General features: G+C 38.3%; 1 protein-coding gene across 1 annotated transcript in view; it reads right to left on the reverse strand.

Annotated features, from left to right (window-relative positions):
- Positions 1-12,647, reverse strand: part of TNKS (tankyrase) — a 209,828-nt gene that overhangs the window by 48,196 nt on the left and 148,985 nt on the right. Inside the window, exons 12-13 of the mRNA XM_004696189.3 lie at positions 2,196-2,367; positions 40-119 (exon numbers count right to left, since the gene is read on the reverse strand). Of these exons, the coding sequence (XP_004696246.1) occupies positions 40-119; positions 2,196-2,367 (252 nt within the window). The remainder of the gene's footprint in view (positions 1-39; positions 120-2,195; positions 2,368-12,647) is intronic.

Genomic DNA, 12,647 nt, shown 5'->3' on the forward strand with positions numbered 1-12,647 from the left:
GGAATGGTGCTGCCTAAGCCATTCACTGCACTGACTTACCTTCACAGTTTCCAAGTCTCCAGCTTTAGATGCCTCTAAGAGTCGATAGTCAACATCTGAAGTCCGCATAGGTGTACTTTCTGTATTGGGGGTCGGAAATGAAGTAGGGTGGGGTTATTACTAGTTCCTGAGGAATCTTAGTTAAAAAGGGAAAACTGGTCATTGGGAAGAGATTAAGGGATGAAAAATTTTTGAGATCTAATACAAGTTTTTACCCAATCTTTTTAAGATAACAATTAAATGATATAGTACTTCAATCCATACCCATCTCTCATCTTAACCCTAATTTAAATACACTCTAAGACATAAGTCCTTCTCCATCCCTATTACTGGATCCCCCACAATTTCTGGTTAAAAATTTTGGCAAGGGAGAATGAGGACACATAAAACCAAGAGATCAAAGATCAAGACCATCTCGGTGCTATATTGATTGTATGGTGTTTTAACCATGATTTGGCACAGATTTCTTATGCAAAAACTAAAGCATTTACTCAACTTTCAATACTTCGTTGATCCCCACGATCAATTCCAGAACATTTTTTCTTCCATGTACTCACTGTTAGCTCCCATTTCCTGCTAGCCTCTCCTCTCATGGCTCTTTGAATCTTTTAATCCAGTTGTTGTCTGTATGGTTTTACTTCTTAAAATGATTAAAAGTCAAGTTGGTCTTTTTGGTACAGTGACTCTACTCTTTCCGCCCTCTTTGGATGCTGCCCGTATCATTCAATACTTTTCTCATAGAATCTTTCTATGAGAATATTGCAACTTGAGGCTTGAATTTTTTTCTTCAATCCGTTCAGTTTAAGGTAAGGTGAGTGTGTTCTACCTTTTTGGTATTCTAAGTCTAGTCATTTTAATAACCGACTTTGTCTTTTGGGGCTGCCCTTTGCAATTCTCTCTTTGACTCCTTTATTTCATCATTTCTTCCATTTACCTTAGCTACTCTAAGATTAAGAACAATTTGCAGTCTCAAAAGTCTTAGGATAATTAGTGAGAAACAAAAACAAGGGAAAAACCCCTTGAAAATAGATATTTGCTTAATTCACATTTATTGAATGGCTTCAGGGAAATTTTAATGTCTATATAACTGAGAGGTATGATATAAATTCCAAGGTAGAATATAATTAAATCAGGCTGTTAAGCCTAGAAGTATGAGGCTAACAACTGGGGCATTTTGATTAATTCAACATAAACAAACCAAAAATCCCACTTCACATTGGCCCAAATAAAACACGTTTTTAAAGACGTGTTTGAGGCCCAAGAGAACTAGATTTCTCACTTGAGTTTGGGTATCTGTGGCTTTGGGCTAATCGCTGAATCACTAGGCTTTTTTCTTTTAACCTATAAAGCGAGCCTTTCACATTTTAGACTGCAGTATCTTAAGATCAGAGACACCGCTCCTGAATGGTGATTTCTTCACAGTCAAAGTGGGAAGATCAAGTGAAGCTATGAAACGTTCCAGATTTCAGAAGAAACACTCCAGATCTTCCTCATCTAGAGTGTATTTTGCTTTCAGAGAGGAAGGCTAGAGAACGCCTGAGCTGTGTATCCAACCAGTCACACCAGCCACCTTGCACATACTCCTGACTCCACTCCACTCCAGGGTCTTTTTTCTCGGTGGTTCTCAAGTCTTCTCTTTTCGCGTTTCTTATTCCTTTTATCTTTATAAGGTAAAAAGTGATACAAGCCACATCCCAGGGGCACTCCCCATACAACAGAGCAGGGCTGTGATCTGAGTAAGGGAGTTGCATTTTACCCCAATCCTCTTGTATCTAATCAGCTCACCACATCATAGGGCATGATTGCTATTGTTACGTAACTGCCAAACCACTGAGAATCATAACCCAGCCATGGTGACACATATTTGGGGGCTGGGAGAGAGACTCACACAATTCAACCCATAACATTTCATCCCTTGTCCACCCTCACAAAATTCACACCCTTGCTATATGCCAAACACATTTTTGTCATCATTTCATCCCCCAAGGCCTTATTGGCACATATTTTGTGGGACACAGTTCAATCCATGATAGACATGAAAAAAATTCAGACACAGAACAAACTACTATTTAAAACAAATGATACAAAGTGCGTCTGTGTCTCTCAGTAGAAATAGAACAAAAAGCGCAAAATACAAATTTGCTAGTTTAGCTCACCACTTAGAATCTGCTGCACTGCTTCATTTCCCATCTGTGCTGCCGTAAAGCCTTGGAGGGAGATGATGGAGGGATCAGAGCCATAACTCAGCAGGAGGCGGCAAGTCTGTAGGTGACCTGCTAAGGCAGCTCGATGCAAAGCAGTTTGACCAAGGGTGTCCAGTGCATTCATCTGAAAAATCATTTGGTAAGCACATGGAATTGCGTTCCTACTTTTTTCCCTTAATAAATAAATCCTTATGAGAAAAATCAATTGTTAAAAGATTTTTCACTCAACAATATTAACGAAAGTACCCAGTCTACCTTAATGAATTATGAAAACATGTTTCAAAATTACTGATCCAAAATATAACTTTTACCAAGTTATTCCTTGGCTCAAACTTGTGACTTTTCAGCATCTTGAATTTAAGACTGCATGTTATTTACTTTTATGTTACCTTCCTGCCTGTTTTCAGTTCAATCTGCCAGGCCTGCTGTGCTGCAGCCTTATTAGCACCCCATTTCACAGAGGTGTCACATTTCTAATGTCATTGTGAGGGTATTAGTTGCCTTTATTCAAGATAACTTTTACAACCACCTTAGCAAAAATGTTATGATCGAATTAAACATAACGTTTCTCAAAAAATCCAACACCAACTAGTTTTACCTCCAACAGATCAATTCAACACCGAAGTACAGATGTAACTTGGGGCATTAAAAACACATGATGTGGAAGATGAGGTTCTCACTATAATTAAATGTGGTAAAAGTAAATGCAGCAGAGAAACAACAGATTCACTTTGTCTCATCTCTAACTCACTTTGTGGCACTTGCTGAAGAAGTGAAACGTCCAACAGTGTAAGATATGACAAAATAGTAATTCATAAATTATCAAGGGTTCATAAAGGAGGGAGAGTGGGGAGGGGGTAAAAATGAGGAGCTGATGCCAGGGGCTTAAGTGGAGAGCAAATGTTTTGAGATTGATGAGGGCAACGAATGTACAAATGTGCATTACACAATTGATGTATATATGGATTGTGATAAGAGTTGTATGAACTCCCAATAAAATGATTTTTTAAAAAGATGTGAAACAATGGGCAAGGTCACCTCTCATTGATATTAAATTAATGTTTCTTATTTTGCCTACTCTCTCAGAGAGGAGAGACTTCCTAGGTAAGTAGTCTCCTAAGGAAGGGGTACAACAAACATTTACTAAGCACTTACTAATATCAGGCTCTGAGCTGTATCTAAATGCTAAGATCTTTAAGAACAATAATCATAACTTAATCTACATATAAATCTGCCCTCTATTCCCAACTCACAAGAAGCAACAATGTCTAGGACATCACTGGAGCTATACAAATGTCTTCTGAACAAAAAAAATATATAAATGATTATTATCATCTTTGTGATTTATATAAGGTATTTACTCATTCTATAAGTTGTACTGTACCTGCATTGTAGTATTTCAGGAAACCAAATTTCCTTAAAGTACAGGAAAATCAGTGTAACCTCAAATATTCTGCTTCAACAAATGCATGCTCTTTACACTAAAAAAGAACATTATATCTCTTACCTTAAATGCTAAAAAATATCACAGCAATAAAGAGTATCTACAGCTTGCTTATCAGACAACAAAACTGAAACACTACAATGCAATAGAAGTACCTGTTCAGTGGGACTGTTACCCAGGAAAACAATGGGTAATAGATGTGGGACACTAAAGTGACATTCAGTAAGGGTTTTTGTGAGAAAGAATTATTCCTCATGAAAAAGTGTACTCCACAAATTATCTTCACCCAAGGAAGTTTCAGACATTTCTTTTAAAACCTTTGCCAGCAGACATCTCCCTCAGGCTGGGACTAGAAATGTGGCCTGGGACCCAAAGCCCATCTGGAGGCAACTGGATATCCCCTTGCAGAAGGGTCGTGGGGAGGAGACAAGCTAGTCAGGGTGCAGTGTACCAACGATGAAACATACAACTTTCCTCTAATTCTTTAATGCTTCCTCCCCGCACCCCCACTATCATGATCCCAATTTTACCTTACAAATCTGGCTAGACCAGAGGATGTACACTGGTACAGATAAAAACTGTAAACACAAGGAATCCAGGACAGATGAAGCCCTCAGGACTAGTGGTGAGAGTGGCGATATCGGGACAGTGGGGGGAAGGTGGGATAGAAATGGGGAACCGACCACAAGGATCTATATATAACCCCCTCCCCGGGGGACAGACAACAAAAACATGGGTGAAGGGAGACATTGGACAGTGTAAGACATGAGAAAATAATAATAATTTCTAAATTATTAAGGGTTTGCAAGGGAGGGGAGCGGAGAGGGAGTGGGTAAAAATGAGGATCTGATACAAAGGTCTCAAGTAGAAAGGAAATGTTTTGACAATGATGATGGCAACAAATGTACAAATGTGTTTGAGACAATGGTTGTATGTATGGATTGTGAAAAGAATTGTGTGAGCCCTCAATAAAATGATTATAAATAAATAAATAAAAATAAAAGGATCCTAATGGTAAAACATTAAAAAAAAATGTGGCCTGAATAATCTCAACCTACCAATGATTTACTTAGCAAGGAAAATGAGATTACGAACATGGGTTCAGATCCAACCTGAAGCACATGGTCTCCTATACATTAACAAAACAGGCTTCAACGGAAAGTATTGACCAATGACCAAAGGGCCACTATGTTATATCAGTGGGGAAATTTAACCAAATGTTGTGGATAAATTTAACCAAAGTCCATTGTTGTCCATTCAACCAACTCGTAGAGATCCTAAAGGAAGAACAGCACTGTCCCGTAGGGGTCCCAAGGCAGAATGCCACATTTGTCTCCCATGGAGAGGCTGGTGGTACAAACTGTTGATATACAACCACAATTGGCTTATGTAGGGAACCTATGATTATGATTTTAAAATGTCACAATAGTTCTGGAAACTAGCAAGTCCACTATAGGAGATGGCCTCTGAGATAGTTAAGGTTTATTGTGCCAACCTGGCTGATGAACACATGTGGGATTAATTGAAGGGCAGAGAGATAAATGGCTCGGTGAGCCTCAACTTTATAGTTCTCGGGTCTCTTGCTTTCTGATGGTCGAACCAGGGTGAAGCTGCCTTAGCCAGTTCCCTGCTTCAGCTGGCAAGGCTCACTTCCTGTGAGACATCCTGAGGAGAAGCCACATGGACCTATCCCGATGCAGCCCTGGGTGCTGGAGGAGCTGTGTGGAGACCCCTGACAGTGCGGAGCTCATGCTCAATGATTCCGCTTTCCTCCTGCGGTCGGCACCATTCCATGTGTTTTGTGAGATGGAGGAGGACTTTGTAGAATGGTGTCAGACATATGGGCTAATGTTGGACTTAAGGGCTTAGACAGCACTGGGTTGGGATGCTTTCTTAATGTACACTTAGCCTTTATATAAAACTCTCTCTTATACATATTAATTTCTGTGGATTTGTTTCCCTAGTTTACCCAGATCAACACAGACTCTTTGAATAGTCTAGTCAGTGCTAGACTAATCTCACAGACTAATCTCACACAGCTAAGCTGCAGGCTGGGCCCATCTTGCTCTCCTAAACCTAAACCTATAGTGGTCCAGATAATTTATTTGGCAATTAATCTTAAACTCTTCTGTGATAATTCTATATCTAGGTGTGGACTGTTAACTCATACTATAATCGTACTTTTACTGTGAACACGCTTGTGATGTTTCAATCCAAAACCCGATTTTAAATAACTTGAAAATTAAACACAGCCTCTGTATTATTTTACTGGGAGGGACAGCATATTTGTCTTGCCCAAGCTATGGTATTTTGAAAGTCAGAGGGAACAATAAAACATAGCAGGTATGAACGGGCCTACAACAGAGGAAGCAAAGCCAGGGCCCGGAAGCAGTTCTCTGTCCAGGTGGGCAGAGACTGTAATCTGGAGAAGAGGTGACAGACATGTCTCAAGCTTGAAAGAAACACTATTGTAATATCATTTCTCTTTACAAAAATCCTAAAAGGCTAATTTTGTTAAAAATTACCAAATGAGACCACCAGCGACTATACATCTATCTTCAATCTCTATTACTATAATTGGTTTTAGAAGAGAAAATGGTGTTCCTACAAAGTATCTCCCTGATGCTGATTTTACTTATGTCACCTGACCACTTCAAAACTTTCTAAGGCTTTCCAAGCATCACAAGACAAAGTTTAAACTCTCTCTCTAATTGGGTCTACCATGTTCATGTGCCAACCAATCTCTTTACATTTTTACTATTCTCTTTTTTGTGTATCTATTTGGATACACTAATCATAAAAATCCCGCTTAAAATATATACTTTGCTTTCTTGATTTTACAATATATCCTTCACAGTTCCCGATTGTCTATACTTCTAATTCCAGAACATTCAAATGTCTCCAGTCATGTCCTTACTCTACTACAACCACTAATGAATTATTCTCTCCTCTGAATTTCAATAGCAGTCTACATAAGTTTCTCAAGTTGTATGTATTACTTTCAAATATGTATAACAGTTATCATTTACATGTTAAGACAAAATTACTATTAGGTTTTAAGTTACTTTGAAAAGGATCTCAATCATATTCAAACTATAAATATCTCCCATAGCAATAAATAGAATGCCTTGTAGAAATGTGCCTTTAAAGATAGTTGGTATACAAATGACTCACCAGAGCAAGAGATCAGTAAATTTTGATAAAGAAATCAGTTTTCACCATAGTATTCTATATATTGGATAAACATTAGAGAATACTAAGGTATCTATCTAGCCCAAACTCAAGTATTCCACTTTGTCTAAAATATGAAGAAAGTAAATAATTGCAGTGTTTATAGAACTGCTGAATACTGAAAAACAACCAACTCATTTTATCTGCAATAAAAGTATAATTTAGCTTTCTATAATCTACTTTTACTGACGTATTTATAAATCAGCATTATCTTTGGTGGGATAGCTGAAGCATCCCCTGTGAGAAAGAGGGAAATGACCACAGTTGAGTTCTTACACAGTAACCAGCATTTCACTTTAAAAGGTTTTTAACGTTTTAATGTATTGAGGACTCACTTCATAATATATGATATTCATCTGAGTAATTTAAAATTTAAAATGGAATTTAAAGAAGAAATGAAACCAAGTTTACTAACAGAATTTGAGTATATTATTATTTTATTTTTGTGCTGTAACCCCATAGAGAAGAGCACAATTGTTAGATAGGGCTTCCTGGGCTTAATCTTTTCAATTGAATCATATGCCTGCAATAGCTGGATAATGAATAAGGAAGTTCTAAGAAAAATCGATGTCTCTAGAGTATGGGTTGTTGAAGAATAATGAATATGCCATGCATTTTCGGAAGAATGAACAACTCTTGTCTTGAAAGACAAGACTGGTGTCTTGACAACATGTCTTGCTATCTTTGCCTCTAAGGAGCATTCTAATTCTTTCAAGACAGGATTTGTTCTTTCTTCTGAAAATCTATGGTCTATTCATTGTTCTTCACCGACCCATACTCTGCTGCCACTCTGCTTCACCAACAAGACTGACACAGTGGCTGCAACAATGGGCTCAAGCAATGACCGGGAGGATGATACAAAACTGGGCAACGTTTCATTCTGTTGTGCATATCGGAGCTGGGAACAAATACCGACTTGATGGGACCCAACAACAACAAAACTACACATCTTTCTGGGAAGAGATCACTAATTCTTTTCTCGTGCAGACTGGCTGGTTAGATTGACCTTTTCGTTCACAGCCAAGTGCTTAACCAGTGCACCACCAGTGTTCCTTATTATTACTACTATTTTTATACATTACTTATATTTACATTATTTATATAAATTCATATGGAATTTTAGGGAAACAAGTTCACTAAAGCGGTATCATATGTACATACAAATTATACCTATATATGTATATGCACATGTGTAATATATTGACAGTATATATGAAACATGTTTCATATACATGAGAATGAAAAAATGAAATTATACACGAAAACTTATATAAAATGTAGCAGTTGTGTGTGTGTGTGTGTGTGTTTAAAGTCACTATATCTTCAATCATATACCCCACCTGAAAATTAACCCTCTGATGAGTTAATAGTTGATTAGACTAGATGGTGCCAAGTCAATGGCTGTGCTAAGCAAATTCAATTCTCATTCATATTTTCTCTTTCTCATCCCTAAGACTTGGAGACAGTGCATGTTGCATGTGTTATACTTCTAAGCCAAGGATGCAGAACGCACGAGCTGAAAAGGCCTTATTTAGGGCAAAGACAGGACAACTGGCCATGCGCACAAAGAAGAACGGAGCGGATGAACACATACTGGCCGAAGAACGAAGCCATGAAAGCTTAGAAAGAGAAAAGGAGCCCGTGAGATGCAGAGAGAGAATGGCAGTCAAGGTATAAAATCATTGCCAAGTTCCTCATTCCAGTCTTTGTGATCTCAGTACAATTCTCGCTGATGAGTTATGTGGGATAGTTATCCCACAGAAGTAATAACTATACAAATATCCATTTCAGTTGTTCTGTTACTCATAACCGAAATATTTCTAAGACATTACTCTTCTAGAACTGTATTTTGAGGTGATCAATGCTCAGATCAAATTTGAACAGTAAAACATACTTTGGATCTACAATATCTTTACATGTAATTTAACTCCTTTGGGCTAAAAGAATCTACTCATCAATTTACTTCTAAAATAGCATTAATAAAATCCTTACAATGAGAAAACTTTCTCCAAAGTAGGCAGACTCATGATTACTTTTAAATGTGAGAAGTAAGCTGATGAAAGCCAATTCCTATTGACATAATCTCTTCTTACACACAATATACCTGTCAAAAGTAAGACATACAAACAATCACTCTTTCTTCATACTGCACTGACTTAACAGAAGAGCTCACAAATGAGGAAAGAACCAAGTTTTCTGTATAATAGTCATAAAAGCACTTTTGAAGTAAGCTTTTAGTTTTTAAGAATGAATAATACCATATGTAGTGGGGCTACTTAATAATGATAGACAATGTGGTGAATACAGAATGCCAGAGTAGGCTAATACTAATAAATAACAAGAATAACAACAACAATAACAACACTGCAATATGAAGGGTAAAATTTTCATGCCTCTCCTATTTAGGTTTTACAGCAATCTCACAAAGTAGGAAGCTGGCAGATATGATTTCCATTTTTAAGGTACAGAGGATTATTTCTAGTAAACGTGGCCTTCTCAAATGAATTAGCTTATACTCCATTTCCTTATAGCTCTCCATTTCTTCCTAACATCTTACGTTCTAGTCTACAGCTCCACATCCATCCATCTCCATCCTGCTTTATTCCATCACATCAACAGCTCTCTGGCTGTTCAACTTTCTGTTGGGTTTGACAATGGGCGGCACTGGGGGAGTTGGGGGATAGTAAGGGAATAAGGAGGTACAAGTTAGCTAGATCCTTCTGTCAAAGGCTATAGCTGCCATCAGATGGCCTCCGTACAGCTAACCTCTCCCCACTAACTCCTGCTTTCCTCTTCAGTCCAGGGATGTTAAGAGCTTCCCAAGTGTTGCTCGTCTAAGGTGATACGTCAATTCTTTGTTGGTTTCCTTACACCTTACTCACAACTTTGTAAATATTTTCTTGTTTAAACTTTTCTCAAACTACTTGATTTGAGTGTTCTGTTTTCTGCTAACATCCTGATATGTTTAACTTCTATCTCTAGAATGTATCCTTCAAAAGCTATCAAAGCCCTCATATAAAAACTCCAACTTCTATGTGAATTACATGCCAATGAAATGGCTACAGAATTGTCTAATTAACCAGTCTCATCCATCCTGATTTGTCTTTAGAGCATGGATTACATGTGCTTTTGTATAATCACAATGTATTTAGTTGACACCATTTTAGACCAAAGAAGCAGCTCTGGTGGCCTAGTGGGTCAGCAATCCGAACCCACCAGTCACTCCATGGGAGAAAAATGAGGCTTTCTGCTCCCACAAAGATTTACAGGCTTGGAAACTCAAAAGGGCAGTTCCGTCATGTCCTGTAAGGTTGCCTTGCATTGGAACCAGCTCTGCAGAGAGTGTAGGCTGAGTTTTGGATTGATGTTTTGTCAAGTAGATTCTGACTCGTAGATGTTCCTCCGCAGTTCAGTATAAGCTGTAATCTTTCAAAGGCGCAGACTACCAGGTCTTTTCTCCTGTGGATCCACTGGTGAGTTCAAAATGGGGATCTTTTGGTTAGCAGGTGAGCACTTAGCCATTGTGTGCTCCAAGGACCTTCCTAATACTGTTCCATGACCATGAGTAATCTTCAAAGGCTCTTTCCTTAACCCTTAACTCATCTCTGTATGCTTTCTCTACCAAGGACCCTACTAACGTCCACAATTTATGATAATGCTGAGGATGGCTATCCAATAGATCATTCTAGTTCTAAACACTGTCACACTCCGGAACAGGGGTCCTCAAACTTTTTAAACAAGGGCCAGTTCACTGTCCCTCAGACCAGTGGCGGGCCGGACTATAGCTTTTAAAAAAAGCTATGAACAAATTCCTATGCACACTGCACATATCTTATTTTGAAGTAAAAAAACAAACAAACAAAAAAAAACTGGGCAAAAACACCCAGCGGGCCAGATAAATGTCCTCGGCAGACCGCATTTGGCCCACGGGCTGTAGTTTGAGGACCCCTGCAGTCTACAGCGTATATATAGCTGCTAGTTTTCCCAATATGTTCCTCTATCACATGAACAGTAAGTACAAAAGTCACTATCAAAATGGAAAAGGAAAAAACTCTCTAACATTCTTACCTCCCATTAATGACATTGACATTTTCTATGTCCACTCTAACATCCACTTCATTTGTAGGTAGTGTCATTATTCCTCAGTAAGGGGCATTCATCTTTCTTTTTCTTCTTTATTACTAACACTGCTAAATTGGTTCCTGATTAGCTTTAAGTTTAGTTAACTATATTAACTTCTAAATCAGTATTTCCTGGAGTATCCAGCAAACAGTCTTGATTATTTGGTATCTCAATATTTATTAAATTAGTGGATCAAAAAATATATAATAGGAAGATCTGTATCTTACCAAAAAATTATATAACTGAAAGGAAATATATATAAGTGTTTGAAACTACAAACATGGGGTAGGGTAAGGAAGTGCTTATACTCACTAGAAAGCAAATTATATTTTGTGTGCCAGGCACTATACTGCCTATTTTCACACATTGGCTCATATGATTTAAAATTTCAAAACAAACAAATCCAATCCTGTGTGTGTGTGTGTATGTGTGTGTGTGTGTGTGTAAAATTCACATATCAAGGAAGTTAGTACAAGTCTTCAAAGCTGAAACGTAGGGGATTCTATACTGAAAAGCAAGCCTGTCTAAGATAAATATAAATCATGTTCAGTATAAAACGCAGAGTTTGGGGGGTGGCTTTTTTTGATAGTTAGCTATTTTTATTTTTTCCCCTTTTATTTAATCTTTGGTTTCTTTTTGCTTGGCTCTGTAATTGTTGGTTTTGCCTACCTATATATAAGATAGGCATGGGAAGCAAGCCCGATGAGAAGGCAAAGGATCAACGGTTCTGGAAGGACTGTGGGGGAGGTGGAGGTAGGAAAAGGGAGCGGTGAGCAAATGACGTCATGGACAGAGGAACAACTAGGGCAGCGATTCTCAACCTGGGGTCGCTACCCCTTTGAGGGTCGAACAACCCTTTCACAGGGGTTGCCGATTCATAACAGTAGCAAAATTACAGTTACGAAGTAGCAATGAAAATAATTTTATGGTTGGGGGTTATGAAAACATGAGGAACTGTATTAAAGGGTTGCGGCATCAGGAAGGTTGAGAACCACTGACCTAGGGGATGAAAATCAACAACGAGGAGGATGTAGAGATCCTGGGGGTGTTGGAGCAATGGTAATTAACTGAGAGGAATTACTAAGGAGGCAGTAGAAGGGTGAGCGTGATGGTGGGTCAGGAGGAATGTAAAAGGAAATAGTAGAAAGATCTAGGAAGCAAAGGTATGGATAGAGGTATGAACACAGGTATGTACGCATGTAAACATATTAATTCATAAAAATAGAGGGATTGGCTTATGTACATATATTTATATGGCAATACATTGAGGTAGTGGATGGACTTAGGGCCTCTGCTCAAGCCCTCCTTCAACAACACAAGAACACTTTGTTCTAACAACCTGGCATTCTGTAGTGCTCACCCTCCCAGCACAATCACTGAAGACAAAATGGGTGCATAAACAAATGTGGCGAAAAAAGCTGATGAAGCCTGGCTATCAAAGGATAGAGTGTCTGTGGTCTTAAAGGCTTAATGTTAAAAAAAGCGGCCATCTAGCAGAGAAGCAACAAGCCCACATGAAAGAAGCATACCAGCCTGTACGATCATGAGGTATCGATGGGATCAGGTAACAGACATCATAAAACCCAAAACAAACAAAAAAAACATTG

Source organism: Echinops telfairi, unplaced genomic scaffold (assembly GCF_000313985.2).
Source record: "Echinops telfairi isolate 266 unplaced genomic scaffold, ASM31398v2 ScPeMD7_9;HRSCAF=40, whole genome shotgun sequence".
Classification (NCBI taxonomy): Eukaryota; Metazoa; Chordata; class Mammalia; order Afrosoricida; family Tenrecidae; genus Echinops; species Echinops telfairi.